This window comes from Carettochelys insculpta, chromosome 5 (assembly GCF_033958435.1).
Source record: "Carettochelys insculpta isolate YL-2023 chromosome 5, ASM3395843v1, whole genome shotgun sequence".
Classification (NCBI taxonomy): Eukaryota; Metazoa; Chordata; order Testudines; family Carettochelyidae; genus Carettochelys; species Carettochelys insculpta.
The window spans coordinates 109,113,027-109,136,812 of NC_134141.1; the positions used below are offsets into that span (position 1 = coordinate 109,113,027).

The 23,786-nt window shown below is 41.2% G+C and overlaps 1 protein-coding gene across 4 annotated transcripts in view; it reads right to left on the bottom strand.

Moving 5' to 3' along the window:
* Window positions 1-23,786, bottom strand: part of NEDD4L (NEDD4 like E3 ubiquitin protein ligase) — a 334,332-nt gene that overhangs the window by 188,209 nt on the left and 122,337 nt on the right. For all 4 annotated transcript variants that reach the window (XM_074995740.1, XM_074995739.1, XM_074995741.1 and 1 more), the window contains exon 3: window positions 7,587-7,668. In XM_074995740.1, the coding sequence (XP_074851841.1) occupies window positions 7,587-7,668 (82 nt within the window). The remainder of the gene's footprint in view (window positions 1-7,586; window positions 7,669-23,786) is intronic.

Here is a 23,786-nt window from a genome sequence, read left to right on the forward strand (position 1 = left end):
CGCTACTGGGTTTGGGTGCTCCACTAATCAGCTGGGCAGCACCTGAATGTTTCCTGGGTGGCCACCTATGCACTCAGCTTACAGGGAACACTGGTAGCAAGACAGTGTAGTATCCTGAGCTGCTGTATATGACCATATGCAAGCGACGTCAATGGAGCTATGATAACAGAGTAGCTGATTTTTCTCCATCTCCTCTCCTCTCCTCTCTCTCTCTCTCTGTAGAGGTGCTGGCTAGATTCGGTCAACAACATTTCCAGAGAATGATGGTATTGAAATAGAAAAATGCTGCCTATCAAAATGATCAGACCTACTGTTCTCAGTCTATGATATTCTTTTAGCTTCATGAACTCTGGACAACAAAATTATAACATATGCGGAATTTTCTTGGCAACTAACTGGGGCAGAGGGGCAGCAGAGAAAGAGATCCAGTAACCACAGAGGCAACATGCTACAGCCTATTAGCATCTGTTCCTATTTGTGAGACAATATCCGAACAGGATACTTGATAAATCAAATGGTGGGTCCATTCCTGCCAACACTTAGAACCACCCCACAGCACCATGTGCTTAGTAATATCATGAGCCTTGTTGGAGGTGATGAGGCTACCACAGAAACGTTGGCAGGATTGGGTTCATAAATAGCAACTACTCTTAAATAGTGAGCGCGCTATAAGACGACAGCTGATCTTGCATAAGGTGATCCAGTGAAACACAAGAGGAGCTATCAGAATTAAAATATTAACTTTAGCACTTCCTTCCGTTTAACTGATGGGTGATACTTTAACGGAAAGTATTTTTTGATTTTCTTTAATGTGAGTAGGTACTAGACCTACAAAGCAAATGCTTATAAAACAGCACAAACATGGTCACATCCTGCATTGTTCCCTCTTCATCCATGAACTTGGTTGTATTGCCCTTCAAATAACTAAAATCCAATGGACACCATGAAAAATGAGGCTTTTACTCCAGCTATGGAATAAGAAAACAGAAGCCAAGCAGATTTAACTTGTTTAAATATTTGAGAGAGGGAGACCAAAGAAGATTTACCTTCATTTGTCTCCTTTGCACTTCGTGTGTCTGAGAATTTAAAAGGTAATATGTTCTGTTGAAGCACAAGACTTCTGAGTTTAGGCAGCTAACATTCAGCTTTATTGAATTCAATAAGGCAACAGATGAGCCAAACTGGACACTAGTAAAACCAGGTCCAGCAAGGCCGCTTGATGCAGCTAACTCTATTATCTTATACCCTTACACAAACAAGCCCAGTGTCAGAGGCAATTAGTTAGAGAATCATAAATCACTTTCCAAAGAGAAACCATTATCAGCAAGGAAAAACAGGTACAAAGGAGCTGGATCCCCAACTCCAAACAGTTCATTAAGGCATTCCACAGAGCTCATCCTCCCAGCCATTCTCAAACAGGTCAAGGAAAGGACAGGCTCGTGTGTGTGCGCAGAAGTAAGGGATGTGAAATGGCTTCTATACAAGATGGCTTCCACAGTTCCTCTCAATATAAATATAGCTCCAGACAAAGTGGAAAAATCTAAGTTTCTAATGTGAGGTCAAGTTGGTTTGATCCCTTGAATGTAAAGAGTTTGGATGTTGCCCACAAATTGCCATTTTTGACAGTCTCATATTTTGCCTTATCAGCTAAATTTTGTGCATTTGGCCTTGAGGGTTCAGCCCTTTGCATCTTTGGTATCTTCTGAGAAGGGAGGTACTTAAGAAGTGTAAATACACTGTTTGCCCAGCAAAGGATTATGTATATTATCCTTTGGTTAATAGGTGGTTATCTGTCCTGGGAAACAGTCTTAGAGAAAGTTGTTCCAAGGAAGAAATAATTTAACAAAAAAAACAAAAAAAACAACACACCTTTGACAAAATGTAGTAGGAGTTACACAAAATGTAACCCTTTAACGAATATTTACATCTTCCTCACATTTACACAGGCGCTGAACTTCTCCTGGTATGCTTATTCATATTATGATTGTTTGGTCAAGTGAGTTGTACCAGGAAAATGTTGTTCATTTTTTAGAATGTTGGTATTCTGTAGCTCTGTATTTCCAAGAAACCTAAGCATAAACAAAATTATGCATTGTCGTAAACTTCCTCTTGATGTTGTCAAATATGAAGCTGTTTAGAGGGTTTACTAGATTTGAATTTTTAAAAAAAATATCAGTGTCTTTCTTTTTGTATCTAGATGAAGTATTACATTTATTTTGTATATTACAGTGAATATCCTTTACATGAGTGTTTTTCAATCTTTTTTGATATCACTGACTTGCTGTCTCCCAACACTGTCTCAGACATCTCAAGGACTGTCGATACACTAGTTGAGACACACTGTCCTATACAATACTGCAGTTTTCTGTTCTGAGTTAGACCCTCTGCCTGGGTCTCCTTTACACACAGGAGCTAAAAAATAGTTCCCATGACAACCTTTATATCTATTGGGAAAAATGGAACATGGGCATTTTTGGAGAACAGTAAGGTTCTGAAGCAGAAAAAGGATTAAAATGTATGTTTTACTTTAATCCCAGGATTTATCCCAATGGCTTCCAATGATATAACTCAAGAGCCTAAATTTAAATATTTAAATTAAATGTTTGGTTTAATTGGGAGGCTAACCCCTTGACCCACCACAAGGAAAACCCAAAAATAGACAGTAGAATGCGCAATCAAATGTACAGCACAGAAACACTACACAGAACCTGGGCAGTCACTACACAAACACAACAGAAGCTGCCATTTAAGCAATATACTGATTTAAAAAAAAGGAGAAAATCCTTCAAGAGGTAATATATGACCACTAAAAAAGCTGTGGTACCAGTCAGAACAGTAATAATAATAAAATTCAAAAAGAAAAACAAAACAAGGTTCTGTCCTTTCTCAGAAACAACATACACTGGTATTCTGAGGGCAGATCACATGGAAGACAAAACACACTGCACTGGACAGATTATATGGAAGACAGAAAACATGGCCTTCCACCACCTGCCACATAATCAAAATGACACCACTTTGGAAACCATCCCAGTCCATCTCCAGAGCTACCGTTCATTTCACAAGAAAAAACGATCCTGCTGTTTTCTGACCGATGTAGTCCCCAGGGCTGTAAGCAGCTCCATGAAGACAGACCTTAGGGACCCTGTGTGGAGCCCCACTGACTTCAATAAGGCTCCATGTGAGGTAAGAGGTAGACCTCATGTAACTAACCTAACTGGCCAACATCAGAATAACTGTGTATTTTACAAAATTATATTGCTGTTAATGAGCACCAGCCCACATTATGGTTTACATTAGGAGTCTGTGGCCATCTCAAGAATATATCTGCAAAGGAAACTTTTATAAATATGAACCCCTATATGAACCAGGGTAGACTGATTTAAATCTACTATTTTAATTATGATTTAAATCAAACATGAAAATTGATTTCAATTACTGGCTCAAATTTTGTTTTGCATTTCTACTTTAGTTATTTTCCTAAAACAAGGTTGAGCCTCATCAGTTGGCAATCCTGAAAACCTGTTGATTTTCAACCACATATAGTTTTGTTTACATTAAATAGGGAATTTTTTTTGCTCATCCGGAGGATATGCTTATATCATTTAAGGCACTACAGGTCTTAAAATATCTGTATTTAATATTCTTATTTTTATTATGTAGAAAAGTGCATCATTCACCATTTTCTATGTATTCGTTTATTAACTTCACATATGATGTGTATTAAGTGCTGTCTGAATGGAAACCAGAAATTAGAAATCAATTAAAATGCATCAACATAATTCAATTTTTAATTAGTTTAATTTAACTACCTTAAAGTGCACTGCTAAATAAGAAAAAAGTTAATTAAAACATGTTTTGCATGATAAATTATTATAAAAAGAAAAAATATGCTGACACAAATAAGGGCCATAGTTATGTTAGTAGAAATTGTTAATTACACATGAATATATTGTTACGAGTCACCTTGTCCTTCAAGATTTTAATACTAAGGACATCTCACTCTAGCTTTTACTATAAACTGGAAGATGAAAATAAGTTCCCCTCACCCACCCCAATTCTCAATAAGATTTTTTTTAATCTTTGAAAGAATGAGCAATTAAACTGAACTGGCTGAACAAACAAATGAAAATATTCTCTGTGAACCTACAGAAAAGGCTAATGCTTTATGAAGGGCAAAAACAGCTTTTCAAACTATGGTTTCATGTGCTTAACCAGCAACTTCCACCAGTTCAATGCTTTGACTTTCTTTTAAAGTTATGCAGAAATTATGTTCTGCCTTTTTTTATTTAAATGACTTGATTGGATAAGTTGCCGTTTTGAAATTTAAATAGGTATGTTTGTAAATGAAGAAACATTATTTAATTTGAACAAAAACCAACATTTTTACTTAAATAGAATCCATCAGGATATGAACTCTTATTCCAGTGAAAGCAGTGGATTTTAAAAAAAATAAAATAAAAAACACACTTTGTATAAGTTAAACCCCTTCTGCAGTGACAAAGTGATCTGCACAAAAGGCACTCTTCAACTGGAAAAAGAACACATGAATGAAGATAAGAACAAAGTACATGTCTGCTCAATTCCAACTTTGGGCTCTATTGAGAAAATTTTCCAACACAGACAAGGTTTAAGCATTTTCCCCTTATAAACACTAAGAGTGCACACTGTATAGATATAAGAGGGGTAGCTGAGTTAGTTGTTTTTGAAGATACAGACAAGAAGTACTGTGGCACCTTATAGACTAACAGATATTTTGGTGCATAAGCTTTTGTGGGCAGAGACCCACTTTGTCAGATGCATGAGTCATAGGGATAGGGTTAGAATCTTTGCCCAGGAAAGCTCATGCTCCAAAATATCTATTAGTCTATAAGGTGCCAAAAGACTTCTTGTTTTTGACTGTATAAATAAAAATTCCATTATAGGATGACAAACAAATCCTGCTACTTTTAAAGGGGGGGGGAAAAAAAAAAAGAAACCTCCATTAACAGAAGAAGCCTCCCACATGCTTTTGTTGTAAATATAAAAATATTTAAAATCCACCCCCAAAATACCTAAAATATTATGTTCTGTGCTGTTTCTGTAACAACCAAAGAGTAATTTTTCACTATGAATTCTGACCAAAAATAATAAAAAAGAAGATTTGGATAAGCACTGAAACTAAAGATAGCAGACTCTAAACACATTTAAAAGGGGACAACATAAAGGTCAAAAACACTATGCAGTGTAATTAGAGAGTTTTGATTTGGTTTTTTTTTTTTTAATATCCTTCAGTGTTAAGTGTTTTACTTTTCACTCTTCATATTCTGAAGACCTCACTCCTGCAATGAGCTACAAGCTGGCAGATCCCTGTACCTACAAGGTATCTTTATACTGCAGTGTAGGGCCAGCAATTTAACTCAGGCTCAAGCCTTCTCTTCTGCCCACCCAAGCCCATCAACACACAAGTTGTGCTCACATATGGCTTGGACAAAGGGTCTGACAATGCCATGGGGGTGGAGGTTCTGAGGGTCATTCAAGCTAGGATCCAGGGCTCAAGCCCTATTACTTTGTAGTACGGAGGCATCTCCATTGAATTCATGGTCTGGGAATCCACCATAAGCATTCCACAGTCCCACAGGCCACCTTTCCTTGTCGTCTGAACAATCACTGCACCACACGCAGAGGTCTGGGTGTGACCACGTTCTGGGAAAAACACTAGAAACAAGTGGTTGGACACAGTGTAGGTGCTGGAGCTACAGGTTGGGATTCCAAGTTCAACAATTCCTAACCTGGAAATAAACATGAGTGTGAACATTCAAGCCTTAGAAAGAACAAGAGGTCCTGTAGTATCTTAGAGACTAGCACATTTATTAGGTCATGAGTTTTCATGGATAAAACCCACTTCTTCAGATGAATGGAGTAGAAAAATAGAATCCAGGGTTTATATAGCTGGGGAGTGGGGTGGGGGGTAAGGAATAAGGGGGAAAAAAAGGCTACTTGTCGTCACTAGTAGGGCCAGTTGATGAAGCCAAGTGAATAGGATGTGCCCCATTCCTGCAACTACCAAAGGTGGGGAAAATGCCCTTGTCATGTGTCAGATAGTTAAAAATCCCGTTCAGGCCAAGCTTAAATGTATCAAATTTGTAAATTATCTTAATGGGATACATACCATCATATGCCAGCAATGCGCCTCTGCCATGTACTTTTACCTCCCTGGACATTCAATAACTTAAAAGTAGCCATTCATGCATAAAAGAATTTCCCCGCAAAGGTAGAGACCTGTGAATGGGAATTCATTTACAAATTTGACAAATTTAACCCGCCTGAACAGAGATCTTAACTATTTTACACATTACAAGGAGAATATCCCCACCTTTGATATTCATAGGAATGGGACACTTCCTAGTTAATTTGCTTCGTTCAGTGGTACTATTAGTGACAGGTAGCTTGTTCCCTCCCTTCCTTCCCCACCTGCCCCTGCTACATAAATCTTAGGTTAACCTGTTAGTTTGTATCTTCACAAAACAAAAAAGCAGTCTGTAGCACTTTAAAGACTAAGAAAATTATTTCTTAGGTGATGAACTCTCATGGGACAGACCCACTTCTCCAGATCTGGTAATTCACAGTCTCACTTGACTTTCTTTGCTTTTCAGAGAGCTTTGACAACGCAAAAAATTCCTTGTTTCACTGTCTCTCTCATGTACTAACAAGGCATTGCACAGTTTTGAAAATGAGATTGACTCAGTTTTTAATTACTACTTTATTTGTAATGATAAAAATGAAATTGAGGATGGAGGTTTTTGTTGGTTTTAAAGTTTCTTCTCCAGTGTCTTTTTTTTTTTTTTTTGTTAAAGCTTTACAAATGGGCTCTTGTCAAACCAGAGAAGTCGGACAGTGGGGTGGGGAAATCAGTGACAGGGAATGAGACAATAGGTTCAATTATATTTAGCATAAAATTGCATGACTTTTCTTTTAATCTTTACTAAAATTATGTTTTCACTTTTTTGCCATAAGGTCTTGCCAGCTTTAATTCTAAGGATAAGCAGGTAAACGCCTAAAATTACACCCTAATAGCAGCCCTTTAAACTTTTTACTCAAGCGAGAAATAAAATCAGAAAAAAAATCTTTAGTTTTGGTACCAGTTGGAAAGAATTCTTTAAAACTTGTCCAGAGATTATTCAAAATGAACTTCAGTAGTTTACAATTCTGTCCTACATTTTAATTCTCAGTTCAAATAGACATAAAACTCTGGAGAGAAGTCTCTTAGCAAGATGATTCTGTTAATAGTCAATTGTGCATATGCCAAAGACTATTTTATGACCATTTATTATTTTAAAACAAATCTCAAAGACAAGCAACAGCAATTCAACACATCAAACCTCAACTGAGAAGCTTTTGAGACTAAGTAGTTATTTTCTGGTTCCCAGTCAAATGCACATACTGACTTGAAAGAGTGTTTCAAAAAGAAAGAAAAATGTTACCCAATAAGCATACTAACATGCCCCAAACAATACGTTCAAATGAATGCTGTAATATACAGAAAAGCATGCTCCAGCAGTCAAAACTTCAAGAACATAGGGAAGAAAGAATCACATGGCACATACCTTTTTAATAGTTTTTGTCTGCACCAGAGCAAGCTCTCTGTTTTCATCTGCTACATACAGGGAAAGTTTCACGTACGGATCACTGAAAAAAAAAAGGTTTCATTTTTATTATGGTTATAACAACTTTACTGACAACTGTAACAGATGCAAATTCAATGTGAATTGCTCATTTAGCCTCATTATACAAATCTCAAATACAGCTAGTAAAACTTGCAAGAAGTCTCCGTATTAAACATCATGTAATCAAGCATGTTCAAAGTAAATATTTAAAAAACTGATTATGGCATGAAGAAAACGAAATGGAACATCCCCCCCTCCCACAAGAAAAGAGCACATCTTGTCCATCTCCAAGCTCTAACAGTAAAATATGTTATTCTAATGGTGATTTTCATTTTTTTGCAACTGAGATGATCAGTTACTATTTAAATGACAAAGGAAGTACAGGAGTTTCTGATATACATAATCACAGAAACCTAGAAATAGAGAGACCTGAATAGTTTGATCACATGTACTGACACCTGACTAAGTACAATTCAAAAGATGTTTATTTTAAGGCCCTGCCAACGTGAAGATATCTAATTTGCCTGAGCAATTTTTAATTATTTGTATTCTGCAGACCTTCATCCAATTTCCCATGGGTCCACCATATCTACTTAATAGACATGAATGTTTTACTCATAAGTGAGGTAATCCAATTAAAATAATTGGCCAAATGCCAACCTGCTGAGTTCTGTTAAAAAAAATCTATTGCAACAGGCAGGGAACAATGAGGACAGAGCTTGGAATTATCTTTACTGGCTGCGAGGTCACAACTGTACTGAACCATAAGGTATCTCCTAAACCACATATACTAGCACCAGTCAGGAGGGGTGGGGAGAGGAGTTAAGACCATAGTCTCTTCAGCTTGTCAGTGTACCTCTTCTTGATATTCCTGCCCATAGTATTCTAAGAGTTGCTGGAGTTATCCAGCCAGTCTCTTCCTGGCCTGTCTAAGCCAGAGCCCCAAAGTGTGAAACATCACCAAGTCTTGTACTAATACCTGAATCACCATGCAAATCCAAACCTTCTCTCAGCAAAGCTGGGCTAATACCAGTTTGTAGGAAGGAAGTGTTACCCCAAACTCCCAACCCCACAAAGCTCATAAGCAGCTACCTTTCTGTTATCACATTAAATTTTACCCCCTCTGCCCAGGGTTGGGGGGGAGAAATTATTTGCCTATGCAACCAAAGCCAGCTGCTACAGGTTCACTAGCCTCCATACACTTTACGTGATTTCTTCTCTTCAGAAAGAGAAAAAGTAAACCTATTCCTAATATGGCCCCTAGAAGCCCATACAATACACCCCCTTCATCCCTCCCTGCCTCACCTACAGAGAAGAGCCTTCTTGACAAGGGTAGTCATGTATCAGGGTAACATCTAGGCCCACCTTTCACTCCAAAACTGGGGTTTGCCCTAGGAATGAGACTACGTGGCCCACTGTGCAGACATCCATGGTGGCTAGGATGTCTGGTTATGTGGACTCTCTCCTCAGACCCTATGCCACCAGCACTCCCAGCTATCTCCGAGACACCGCTGACTTCCTGAGAAGACTTCAATACATTGACGACCTACCAAAAAACACTATCCTAGCCACCATGGACGTAGAGGCTCTCTGTACCAACATCCCACACAAAGATGGAATAAATGCTGTCTGGAACAGTATCCCTGATGGTGCTACAGCACATCTGATGGCTGAGCTCTGTAACTCTATCCTCACACACTACTATTTCAGATTTGGCAACGATATATACCTTCAAATCAGCGGCACAGCTATGGGTACCCGCATGGACCCTCAATATGCCAATATTTTCATGGCTGACCTGGAACAGTGCTTCCTTAGCTCTCATCCACCAACACCCCATCTCTACTTACGCTACATTGATGACATCATCATCATCTGGACCCATGGGAAGGAGACTCTGGAGGAATTCCACCAGGACTTCAACAACTTTCACCCCAACATCAACCTCAGCCTGGAACACTCCACACAGGAGATCCACTTCCTGGACACCACGGTGCTAATACACGATGGCCACATCAATACCACCCTGTACCGTAAACCCACTGACCGCTACGCCTACCTTCATGCCTCCAGCTTCCATCCCAGACATACCACACGATCCATTGTCTACAGCCAAGCACTAAGATATAACCGCATTAGCTCCAACCCCTCCGACAGAGACAAACACCTACAGGATCTCTACCAAGCATTCTTGAAACTGCAATCCCCACCTGAGGAAGTGAAAAAAACAGATCAACAGAGCCAGACGTGTGCCACGAAGCCTCTTACTACAGGACAAGCCCAAGAGAGAAAACAACAGAACACCACTAGCCATCACCTACAGTCTTCAGCTAAAACCTCTACAGTGCATCAAGAGGGATTTACAACCCATCCTGGACAATGATCCCCCACTTTCACACACCTTGGGAGGCAGATCAGTCCTTGCCCACAGACAACCTGCCAACCTGAAGCAAATCCTAACCAGCAAGTATACACTGCACCACACAGTCACACTAACTCAGGGACCCATCCATGCAACAAAACTCATTGCCAGCTCTGCCCACACATCTACACCAGCAACACCATTACAGGACCTAACCAGATCAGCCATACCATCGTGGGTTCATTCAGCTGCACATCTACCAATATAATTTATGCCACCTTGTGCCAGCAATGCCCCGCTGCTATATACATCAGACAAACTGGACAGTCTCTACGTAAAAGAATAAATGCACACAAATCAGTTATCAGAAATGGCAACATACAAAAACCTGCAGGAGAGCACTTCAATCTCCCAGGCCACACGGTAGCAGACTTAAAGTAGCTATCCTACAGCAAAGAAATTTCAGGACCAGACTCCAAAGAGAAATTGCTGAGCTACAATTCATCTGCAAATTCGATGCCCTCAGCTCTGGCTTAAACAAAGACTGCGAATGGCTGGCTAAATACAGAAGCAGCTTCCCCTCCCTTGGTGTTCACGCCTCCAGATCAACTGCTGGTAGTAAGCCTCACCCTTGCTGACTGAGCTAACCTTGTTATCCCCACCCTTGCTCTGGCTTATTTATACCTGGCCCTGCAGATTTCCAAGACCAGCATCTGATGAAGTGAGTCTGTGCTCACGAAAGCTCATGCTCAAAACTTTTCTGTTAGTCTATAAGGTTCCAAAGGACCCTTCGTTGCTGTTACAGATCCAGATTAACACGGCTACCCCTCCGATACTTGACACCATGCAAGGAGAGTCATGTGTCCTGCTGCTGTTCAGCAGGGAAGCAGAAAAACCTCACACAGATTCAACATCAGAATGTGGGACTGGAGCACTCACTCCATCTGAAGACAAAGGAAACCCTTAAGAAAGAAGCAAGTGGGCTGAACAACTTCAATGCCATCTTTCCAAGAATGCCATACAGCCAGTGGGATGGAATCCAGGTCAACCGGAGAAAAGATGCACCAGATAGATTCAGATGATCATCCAAATTATTTGAAAGGAATTTCTGAATATTTCATATTTTCATTCTCTCTACTTTTCACTCACTGGAATCCAATCAACTAACTGAACTACTTCATACTATCACAGCTCCAGTACTAGTAAATTTACACTGCAGAAGAGATTTATTTTAGTTTGAGAATGAAATATAATAGGGTGAAGAGAAGACAAAAAAATGAATAGTTACCACTATGCTGGCCCTTATAATAATAGCAGAGCTGTTTAAAATGCAATTTAATTCACACAGTTCACTATGACTCAAATGAAATTAAAGCATCACTGAGTAAAAATTGTGTCTAATTCAATATACCTGGAGATTGTTTAATGCACAACATTTACTGTATGATATTGCATGTCACAATAACTTAATAAAAATGTAGAATACACTGAATACTCATTGAAAATCAGGCTTACCAAATTCACCTCGCAGCCTCAGGCCTCCTACAAAAGCCTTAAATATTCTTAAAAATATCCTGCTTTTATTTGTCTCTGACCTACCACCACTGGCTGAATTTTCAGCTCACTTTGTTGAAGTAGTGGGGGTGGAGGTAAATAATGGTATTGAAAGATTATCACGGTTATTAAAAATTCAAGGACAGATTCTGACTTCATGCACACCACCATATGCTTGTCAGAGCAAATCTCTTCCATTTTATAAAAGTAGCCCTTGTATAAAACAGATCTGAATAAGGCACTCAGATTTCCAGTCGTGTTATATAACAAAAGTTTAGGAGGGCTACTCATTCAAAGTATACATGTAAGTGAAGCTTGACACGTCAGTGGAAGGTGCACAACTTGCAGTAGTCAAAGTTTCAGCTTTCAGTGATTTAAAAAAAAAAAAAAGAGAGAAGGATTTTTCCCTTCAAATCACTTTACCTGTCACTCTCATACAGGAAAGCTTTGCAACACATCAGGTAAATCCTTTATCCAGAAGAGAACAAAAGACAAAACACACTGACCTACCAGCAAGGATGGACATTCCTTAATTGGCATGTTCATTCACATACCGTACAAAAAGCAACATAAGGCTCACATTTAGAAGTGCAAGTTAACAGGTAAAGAGAAATGGATTGCCAACTACAATAAAAGCATTTTTTTCTTACCATCAGCCTCTAATAAAAGTTGATACCGGGCAGGACTGGGAATGAACACATGCAACAGATCCTGAACAACAATTACAGAAAGAGCTGATAACTGCTTTTTCTTCAGATGTTTGCACATATCCATTCCAATGCAGGTGACATGAAAGTAGTTGCACAAGAGGGGGGCCTGGGGTTCAAGAACAAGTTGATTGCAAGACTGCATGACTAAAATTGGCATCATCTCCTACCCTTAGGATGACGACATAGCACGCTGAGAACGTGCTCATGAAGGACCATGTCGCTGCCCCACCAAAAACCTGAATAGGAACGTGCACTAGAAAAGCAGTCAAAGAGGCTTGTGATCTTGTGGAATGAGGAGTCAGGTTAATAGGAGGGCCATATGAAAGATGCTACAGAATGGAGTAGCAGTTTGCTGCTGCTCACAGCTGGTAAAGAAAGGACTATGGGCCTAGCTGCTTGGAAGAACAGCAGTGCCATTGACAACCCAAGTAAGCAGGAACCGGGGCAGTGAGATGTTCCCCTTTACCGTCTTTGATGGTCCTGGAACCTCTCTCATTGCTCAGTCAATTCCTCTGAGTGGTTTCATTCTCTTCTTTAGTGTATACCATTATCATAATTCTGTCAGTCCTGAACAATGATACAGGTTTGAACCTCTCTAGTCCAGCACTTTCAGGACCAGACCACTGTGGAATGAGGGAATTTGCCAGACCACAGGGAGGCTGATATTGTCTAGCAGCATTACCAACACTTGCACTGCTTACTGAGCTCTTAGAAGACGTTTAGGGGAAATTACAGCTAAACAACATACAACACTGAGTGCCAGAACTGGTGCCTATAAATAAATCTAGCAAAGTTGGCCACACCCCATGATAAGCAGTCATCCAGCTAACTAAAATCACGTTGAATTACATATGTTGCCAGACAAGCGAGTTCTGGACTAGATAGGTTCAGCCTGAAGCTAGGCTGAAGGAAACATACTTCCATCCACATAGCTACATCTACACTAGGGCTTAAGTCTGCATAGTCAGAAATATGTATTTTTCATAGGCCTCAATATGCCGTTATTTCAACCTAATGCACACACAGACCAACCCTCAGATGGAATTCAAGGCTGATATATGAAGAAAAATTATCGTAACAATCTCAGCAATCATGTATAATCAGGCACATTCCCAGTCAAGTGATTTTGCAATTGAAACAGATCCTTTTTCAAAAAGGAAGATTTATAGATTTCTTGTTTGCATAACCCTAGTCTGTGACCAAAATATGCCAAATTCTGTCCTTATTCACACCTTATGCAATCCCATTGACTTCAGTGGGTCTGTAAAATCAGTAGCATTTGTCTGATTACCACCAATGGTACATAATTAGAGCTGATCAAACCATTAAGTTTGAGTAGTATTCATTATGTGTTGAGCTCCATTTTTGTGCGCTGAGAATGGCCTGCATGAAAATCCTGATTTTGATTATTGTATTTGTCAACCATCAAAAAATTCTGATGAATGCATTGTCAGCCTTTTGAATTTTCATGAATTGTTCATTTCAACTACTCAGTACAGTATTCAGTATTTGTTTTGAGATCATTTAAGTCACATGGTTTTGGTTCTGATCCACCATTGGATTAAGAAAGTTTTATAAAACAGGCGAACAAAACAACTTCAAAATTCACAACATTCATGTTAAAATAAATCAAAAACTCAGGACTCAAACACTTATGAATGCATGGTGGTCAACAAGATACTCAAGATAGATAATAAGCTTACACCTATCACTGCAAACATAACTCCGCACTTTTAATGGAGAAAACAAATCAGGCAAGTTCTAGATTCAAGTCAGTCAGCTCCTTTTTTAAACAAATCACCATCCTTTAATAAATGCATAGTCTTTTTCTGGCAGGCTGAAAAATGAAACTAAAGTTTATATACATAATATTCCTTCTAGTAAGAATAACTAGTTCCCAGTGCATCTTCAGGCAGACAGTGATGTGTTTGTGTATTTTGACTTTCATTTACATGGCTGATTTTGTTCTTCAAACAATGTAATTAATAAGTTTTCAGTACCACCAGAAAAACTCCTTTCAAAGCTATTCTTTCTTTAGAATCTGTGGCACTATTTTGAAGATTGTAAACAGGATCTGACTTTTTTTAAAAAAAACTTTCATAACCTAATTCAAAAAAGCAGCTTTTCTGCACTAAAGCAAGTTTGAGAGAATGGGACATTTACAAAATCCAACGCTGCTTGGCTAAGGTCACAACCTGAAGGGTGTATCATTAAACAATAAACCTTTATGCTAAACTGCTCTTTGCCAGTAACAGCAACCAGTTAAACTAAAATCCATAGCAAATGTTACCCCATCAGGCAACTTAATTTGACAACTGATGTGTATTCGATTTAGTATACTGTAAATTTAGCTGTAAAATTCTAAAGATTTACTGCTGTGACAAGTCACCTTTTATCCTGACATCATTTTTCCTGACAAATAAGCCAACACAGCACATTCTAAAACTGTACACGTTATTCAGCTGGCTGCTCTAGAAGTTCAGTTCAAATCTGTTCCCACATTTACGCACTTCAGATTACAATAAACCTTTGATAAGCACAATCAAGTTGCGCGTCTCAGTTATGATTGCCCCTGACTAGGGTGGGAAACTACTCTTGTCAGGGGCAGCAGCTTGACTCTTGCTGCCCCTGAATGGAGCTATTTCGTGCTCCTGTCAGGGGATGGGGGGACGCCAACCACAAGTCAGGCTGCCATCCGTGACAGGAACCGTTTCCTGGAGTGGGAGGGAGCTGGAAACCAGGTGGCAGCCTGGCTCCCGGCTCCCCTCTGCTTGCAGAGCCAGGAAACCGAGTAGGGCAGCAGCCCTGGTTAGTTTCCTGGCTCTAAGGAGTGGATGGGTGCCGGGAGCCAGGTTGCCCCTGGTTCCCAAGCTCCCCTCCCCTGGCTGGTTCCCAGCTCCCTTTGACATGCAAGAAAATTCAAGTTATGTGAGGGTTGCAGAAATGCAGCCCCCATGTAACTCGAGGGTCTACTGTATTCAACAATCATAGTGCCCAGAATCCATCTTTCAGAATTATTTGTTCTCTTTAATAAGAGAGGGGAAGAATTACAGATGTAGAAATTCTACTAGATAGAGTGTAATGGGAGGTACATGAACAGGGATTAGCTATTACAGAGTATACACTACTGCCATTCACAAACATTTTATGAGAGGACTGGAATGTACTATCCACTGCACAAAAACCAATTCCATTCCCCTATCTCCACCATACTGAATTTGGTGGACTGTCTTGCTTCATCATCCTGTTGTTCTACTCTGTACTTCCCAATGCATCTTTTCATGGTTGAATATGTATGCAAGGAAATGCAAATCCAGACGGCCAGAAAACCAACTTTTGGTTTTGCAGGGCTGGATGCTGCATGTCAAGTGACCATACCTCATTTTGAGACTAGTCTTTGTATTAGAATTGCATTTTACTCTCCAAAAATTTCTGTTTCTCCTTGATATGGCCAGTCACTTCCACTAAGAGATAGCATGGAGATGGGAAGATCACCCCAACCTCAGAAAACTTTAGTGGATAAAGAGTCTTTCAAAGAATCCTTTAAAGAAAAAATGTGTTTACTTGCTAATATATGTACAGTAAGATTGCAACACACCCAAAGGTTCCATGTTGAGAACCCTCGTGAAAGTTGACTTTTGTGAATGATAAATATCATTCGCCTGGGGGCGACAGCAGCTGCCGGGACTCACGAATAATTGAATTTACAAACATTAAACTCATGATTATTGGGACCTTACAGTTTTTCCTTTCATTGAAAAGCCCATTTATAGATAAAGTCCTTTTCCCACTACTGCCCACAATTGGCGGTGGAGCAGGAACTGTGGTGAGAGAGAGGGAATGTTCTCTTTACACCAAAGGCTCTTCCTACCCAACATCAAGTCTAGAAAGAGGCAGCAAATTACAAACTAAACCAAGAGAATAGTTAAAAGGGAAGAATGATTCCAGCACTACAGTCAAAATTTTCTTTTCAACATCAGAAAAGCCAAATACAAAATGATTTCCGACTTCCTGTACCTAATCAAGTTTTTGTCTAGCTATTTTAAGAAAGTTTACTATGAAGCATAGCATCATTAATTGTTAGTAGATTTGGGCCCCTAAGCCATAATGCTGTACGTCACATTAAATTGCCAAAGGTATGCACACAACCAGTGGAAGAAATGGAAGCTGTGGCTCTGGGCATCTTTGATAAAGTATCAGGCAATTACTTATTTCTCAGTAATTTGTAAAAGCAAATAAGCTTGGAAAAAGTTCCTAATTTAGACCTGCCAAAATGGCACGTTAAATTTACCATGGGGGCGGGGGGGGGGGGGGGAGGAGAACCTCATCAGAACTGCACTTGCATGAAGTACTTCTGGCCAAATATCTCTAAATGAAAGGGGATTAGTGGCATTGTTTTTGACCGATGACTGAATTATACCATCTCTCTATGTGGCATAGGCTCAGATTCCAAGAGTGCTCTGGAGCCAGAGCACCCACAGAAAACAAACACCATGTGCTTAGGGCCCACTGCCAGTCAGCTATCACACCAGCACTCCTGCCAATCAACTCTTCCCCCTCCTTCCCAGCACCGCCTCACACCACAATCAGCTGTTTTATGGCATGCAGGAAACTTTGGCGCAAGTGGGAGGAGCAGGGATGGGGCACACTCAAAGAAGGAAGTGAAATGGAGGCAGTGCACCTTGAGTGAAGGGTCAGATGGGTGTTTGGGCCTGGGACAGCAGTGGTGGGGGGAAGGAGTGCATACCCACAAGTGTGCATGCACTGGAAGAAGCTGGAGCCTATGCTGGGTGGTGTAAATATGAAAACCAATGTGACAAAATAAGAAACAAGGAAAAGATCAACTGTGAAACTGTAAACCAATCTGCATTTCGTTACTACAAAAAATACAGCACCCTTACTTGTAAATTTAGCATCTTGTTAAAAATAAAAGTAGAAGTACAGATGTACCAGATTGACATCCTAATGAATGAAAAAAAATGGCAGATCACTTGAATTTTATCCACTACTGTCTACGGAGGGGAGTTTTTAAAAAAAAAAAAAAAAAAAAAAAAGTACTGCCTAATCTGTTTGTTTTCACATATGCTCAAATACCAACCCTATATCTGAGCAGCCTGAAAGAATGTAAAGCAGATGCCAGCAAAGGCAAAATTAAGTACCTCAGTGATGCAAAATTAAGTTAGAACATGCATGGCATAACTAAGACTAGCTTCACAAAGAGTTCTACAAGATTTAACAGGTTGAAAGGGAATCCTGTCAGATTCCTTGAGAGACAAGGTGAGGAAGATAATCTCTTTTATTGCTTCTGTTGGTGAAAGAGATACCTGAGCTACACAGCTTGTCTTTAAAAATAAGATGTTTAGTGCATGCTACTGAACATATAATTGCTTAAGATTTTTTCAGAGAGGAAAAAGTTCTACAGCTCTGTTACGCAATGGTACTCAAGAGCATAGCTATTTACTAACTGATATTGAACTATTGTTGGCAGAAGGTGAGGTTCCTGGTACTTCCCATAGAAGACCAGCACCTAGGATAGCCTCTGACAGTCCAACTCTCCCTCATGTGTCTTCATGGGGCAGAGAAGTTTTTCCCTGAAGTAGGGGTGTGAAAGATAGCTATCTAGTGCTTTTAGAATAACCCAGTTCACGGGGCCCTTTCATCTGGGGATAGAGAGAGAGCTTACTTAGGAAGGGAAAAAAAAACTTCTCTCAGACCCCCTATCAACTGATGAAATCAAGGCCAGCACGAGATGGTGGCCAGATCAGTACCTCCCTGTTGGCGGTTTACTGAATCTACAGCAACATGTTGGGAAGCCTGTGAGTGTGTAAATGCAGTGTATGAATAGGTCAGTAGTAGGTACCAGTTAAAAAGTGATGTGAGACTGTTGTCACTGCCAAGGACTGCTGCCAATGGTGGCATTTCAGCACCATGCCAGAAATTTGCTCATCTCAAACCTGGAAGCCTCAGACCAACAGCATTTCTGGCAGCCATCATGTGATCAATCCTCTGGACAGTCAGGGGAATAGAAGGTCAGAGTGAAAAGTCAGATGACATTCACAACTGAACACAAAGAAACCCCATGACCTTAGGCCCCTATGGAGTCTCACCTTACACTTTACAAGACATGCCTTAAGAGTCTCTGAAGTAGCTGTGTTAGTCTGTAACCTCACTAACGAAGGGGGAGATGATGAACCTCTTCCCAACCATTAATTTGCTCATTCATAAAATACTGTGCCATGTGTGGGACTGAACGGTAACTCTTTTTGGTCAAAATGAAACTGTTCATTTTTAAAAGTCATTACTCATCTTATTTGAGATGCATTGCCTATGTCCAGTACACTGTAGGTGTGCACACAGGAGACCTACCCAGCAGCATCCACAGCAGCACCTCTGCCCTCCCACCTCCTTGTGTTCCGTACTTAGAGTATACAGGGTAGAGGTAACCCTGTCTTTCCCTCAGACCTTTCACCCTGAAAGCCAATGGCAGGCTCCAATGCACTGGAGAGGGAAAGTGGACGATATAACATCTCAAAAGAATAGTTATAAGAAGGTAAGTCACCAGTTTTTAATTCAAATGTTTGCATATTTCCATAACAGCGGAAACTGAACTAGTTGAGAACAGTGGCTCTCAAACTGAACTAGTAAGACTAGTAAGACTCATTGTAAGAGGAGCTAAGAGACTGCATTCCCCTCAATGGCATTGTCTCTTGAAATATGCAAGCCCCCAAAGAACTTTCAAATGACAGGTATGGATCTATGCTCTAAATACAAACATTAAAAATACAATATGCATGCAATAAACAGGCTAAACTCAATTTTTTCCAAGTTGGATAAGAATAAGTTACAGCACAACTAAAGAAAAATTTCTGAGCAGATGCTGATTTATTCTTTAACACAAAAATGAAAAATCATAACCAAACAAGTACAAAACCCCTATACATACTCCCCCTGCCTCACACCTACACACCCAGTTGCACAAACATTTCATTCATACTCAGATTCATTCTTGAGCTCCCAGGTACCTTTTATTGTATTTGGTCCTATGCACTATATGTTCCAATGAGCCAATGAACAGTTCAGTATGCTCCAGTGATTCTATGACAGGTATCTCAAAATGATGTGGCAGGGTTTTCAGTAACTGTGACTGTAATTAGGCAGTTCTTTAGGTTGCAGTTACATAAGCTCTTAGTAACTAGAATGCGCCTGACTGATGTCAAGTCAGATTATTTTTAGATAACCAGAAAAGGTATTTGGATAAGCTTTTTTAAAAACCTGATTATTTCAAGTTAGGCTCCTGGGTTTGCATTTTAGGCCATGCATGACAGCATGAGTCCAGTTGCTTAGAGCGGTGCTGTCCAATACCCATGCAGTGGTGGCAACTGTGGCTCAGTAGAGCCACACTTGGGACACACTCTCCACTCAGCACTCCACGTACGCATCCCACCACTTGGTAGAGCAAGCACATTGAGGCAGCAGCAGAGGCGGCTTTGAGCCACAGACTCCTGCAGCCCTTGGTGGCGGTAACGCCAGCAGCAGGGTGGTGTGGCACAGTGGCTCCAGCCACAGGATGCTCGCAGGGCGGTGCAGCTCCAGCAAGTAACCGTGGCAGGGGTGGCAGCACTTGCTGGGGGGGGGGGGGGGGCATGCGGTGATCCATTTAATTAATTTTGGACACCACTGGCTTAGAGAGACTAAGATCAGAGCACTGATTGACAATTAAGAGCATCAGGTCATTCCAGACGACCATAACTAACCTCCTAAAGCATGGTTTCCCAGAAATGGAGGGTGTGAAGAACTTCTGGGGGGGGGGGGCGACCTCACCCCATCCCCATTATTCTCCCCCTGACCTGAACAAAGAGCCAGAGTTTGCTTGGGGCTCTCAGCCCCTGCCATTTTCCATGGGTGACCCAGCAAAGCCTGTATAAAAATCAGGTAGCTGGTGAAGACCCACGTGCAAAGGTGAGTGAGTGTGGGTTGTAGGGGAGGAGGATGAGGAGTATGTGGTTATATGTGGGGCTAGGGGTGCCCGATTCAAGAGAGATGGATGGAGTAAGAGTGGGGCACTGCTGGTGCCTGGCTTTGTGGAAAGGGCAGGGTTTGGATGGGTGGCTCATGGGGTCTGCGGGGCTTGGGCCGCCAGCCAGCTTGCAGGACTTGGGCAGCTGGCCCTGGCATCACAGGGCTCAGGAAGCTTGGGTTGGCAGGTGAGCAGCTGGCCCTGCCAGTGTGGGGGCTTGGGCAGGCGGCTGGTCCCAGCAGCACGGGGCTCGGCTGGTTGGAGGGCAGCTGGCCCAGCAGCTGATGAGTGGCTGCCCCCGGTGGTGTGAGGCTCAGGCAGGTGGCTCTGGCAGTGCAGGTCTCAAGTGGGCAGGCGGCTGGCACAGGGCTCAGACAGCTGGCCAGACTGGGCTGCCCCAGGCACCCACAAGGGCCAAAACTATTTGTGCTTATTTTTAAATAACTTTTATACCAAGTTTTTGTGTTTATTTTAAATTATGAACTGCATTTTTTGTTAAAGGGGGGGTTGGAATGATGGTAAAGAAGAGTTGGGGGGGGCGTGAGGGTTTCCTCAAAAATCAAAAGGGGGACGTGATGCTGAAAAGTTTTGGACCCCCGTCCTAAAGGTTTTTGGAAAGTTTGGTGATCAGGAAACTTCTGAAAGTTCAACTCTGAGTAGTTCACTCACCAGGGCTGTGTCTACACGTGCCCCAAACTTCGAAATGGCCATGCAAATGGCCATTTCGAAGTTTACTAATGAAGCGCTGAAATGCATATTCAGCGCTTCATTAGCATGCGGGCGGCAGCGGCGCTTCGAAATTGACGAGCCTTGCAGCCGCGCGGCGCGTCCAGACGGGGCTCCTTTTCAAAAGGGCCCCGCCTACTTCGAAGTCCCCTTATTCCCATGAGCTCATGGGAATAAGGGGACTTCGAAGAAGGTGGCATCCTTTCGAAAAGGAGCCCCGTCTGGACGCGCCGCGCGGCTGCAAGGCTCGTCAATTTCGAAGCGCCGCTGCCGCCCGCATGCTAATGAAGCGCTGAATATGCATGTCAGCGCTTCATTAGTAAACTTCGAAATGGCCATTTGCATGGCCATTTCGAAGTTTGGGGCACGTGTAGAGACAGCCCAGGGTAGGTAAGCCTCCAAAACAATTTTACCCCAACCTGCAGCTCTCTGGCTCATTTAAAAAACCTTCAGGAAAAAGCATGCATTATTTTACACTGTTAGCAAAAATTGCACGTCATAATGCTTGCTGCCAAGAACAATTCTTATTCTTATTTCTGAACTGTAACTCATCAATCCTCTGCATAAAAAGACAGTTTATTCTGTTTCAAAATAATCACTAGCAAGCACACACTGCATTAAAACAAATAGGGAAAAAAGGTGTTGAGACTATTTGTTTTTCCACAGGATTCAATGTCTCTATCACTTTTTTTTTTAAATCTGAAGAAAATTTCAGAAGTGACTAATTCTTAATTAGCATTAATAAAACTTCCCCAAGTATATCATCAGAAGACCTGTTAGCCTCATAAAAAACGCTGGGCATCTTTATTCTTTCAAAATAATCCTCACTCTTAGCAAGAATTACTGCTATCTAGAAAATTAATGTAAAATAGCATTCTCCTGCAGAGCACTAGCTATCTTATGCTGACGTCTGAGGCACACTCACTCATCTCAGACAAGTGTCTTGATCCAGCTCCATTCATCTGCATGGACATACCTTTTAGTGCGACTCAGGTGGAAAAATAATGTGGGAGAGAGGGCGGAGAAAAAGTATGTTGCAAACTTATCATTCAGCTAGAACAAGCCAATTAATTTAATCTCATCCCTCAGTTTGGTATAAGCATGCCATATTGCAGGAAAATGGTGTGAACGAACGGCCAACAATGGGATACAATAATTTCAAAACTGCATGGAAGTGTTGGCTTGCAAGTTAAATATTTTGCTTCACAAAGGACTCTGATGGAGCTGTCCACATGACAATTATAAGTTAGTTGATGGACTGTAAATTGTTTTCTAATGCTCAGTTAATGATATCCAGGCACAACTTTTTTTTTTTGGGCGGCGGGGGGGGGGAAATGGAGAGGGAGAGAAGGAGGAAAGTTTGAGGGGTTAAATCTCTCTGTCTTTCTCCCTGGCTGTCTTCAAAACAGCTTACCTTTCTTTGGGCTTTGCCTGCTCTGGAGGGAAAATATGACCTACCCTTGGTGCATATATGTTGTCTCAGCATCTTGGTGTCTCTAACCTCACCCATTTTCTGTTCTGAGGAACAGAGAATGAGATGCGCCCTTTAATGTTGCCTAACCGTATCAAGGAGAGTTCTTCCTGAATGCATTTTACTATACCACTTTGCTGCCACCTACGAAGAAAGGATAATGGTAGTTTTGATATTTCTTGAAACAAGCAGGGACCACTCTTTCATTTGGGACATCCAACCAAAATAATACATCTCTTTTTTAAGAATGGTATTTTATCACCTAATTTTTGACTTCTCTGTCATGTTATCTTCCTAACATGGTACTGCTATCAGAGGGATAACCTTCAGACTCCGATTAGCCAAAAATTGACTCAGCTTGTCACCCAATTGTTCAACACTAACTGGAATCACAGAATTTAATGATTTCTTTTGGCACATGCTCATGAAATAGAATCATACAAGAACAGGGTTGGAAGAGACATCAAGACATTCAGTCCAAGCCCCTGATCACAGCAAGACCAACCCCACCTAAATTATTCCAGCCAGGGCTTTGCCAAGCCTGGCTTTAAAGGCCTCTAATGATGGAGATTCCACCACCTCCACAGGCAACCCATCTCAGTGCTTTCACTACCCTTCCAGTGAAGTAATTTTTTCTTAATATCATAGCCAGCACCCCCATCCCCACCACCCACCAGTTTGAGACCACTGTTTTGTGTTCTGTTATCTGCCACCACTGAGAATAACCTGGCTCCATCCTTTCCGGAAGCTCCCCTCTCCTTGAGGTAGTTGTCCCTCCTTGCTTCGCTACAGACTACATAAGCCCAGTTCCCTCAGCCTCCCCTCATAAGCCATGTGCCTGAACCTCCAAATCAACTTTCATTGCTCTCTGCTGGACTCTCTCCAAAATCTGCTCTGTAGTGGGGCCCAAAACTGGACTCAATACTACAGATGTGGCATCACCAGGGAAATAAACTGATTCCCTCCACCTGATGGGAATTCTACTAATGCAGCACAGTATGTCCAGCTTCTTGTCTACACCCACATCCATTTCTGCAGAAGTGCAGTTTAGCCAGTCAGTCCCTAGCCTACAGTAGTGCATGGGATTCTTGAGGGCAGGACTCTGCATCTGACCTTACTGAACCACATCACATTTCTTTTGGTCTTATTGACTGTTCCTTTTCCCCTTCCTCTCATCCAAGTGTTCAAAATAGATTCCTTGAGGGTGATTTTTCGAGGGACTGACGTGAGGCTGTAGTTACTCTGTTCTCCAGGCTCCTTTTATTAAAAATGGGTACTTTCATTTACCTTTTCCCAATTG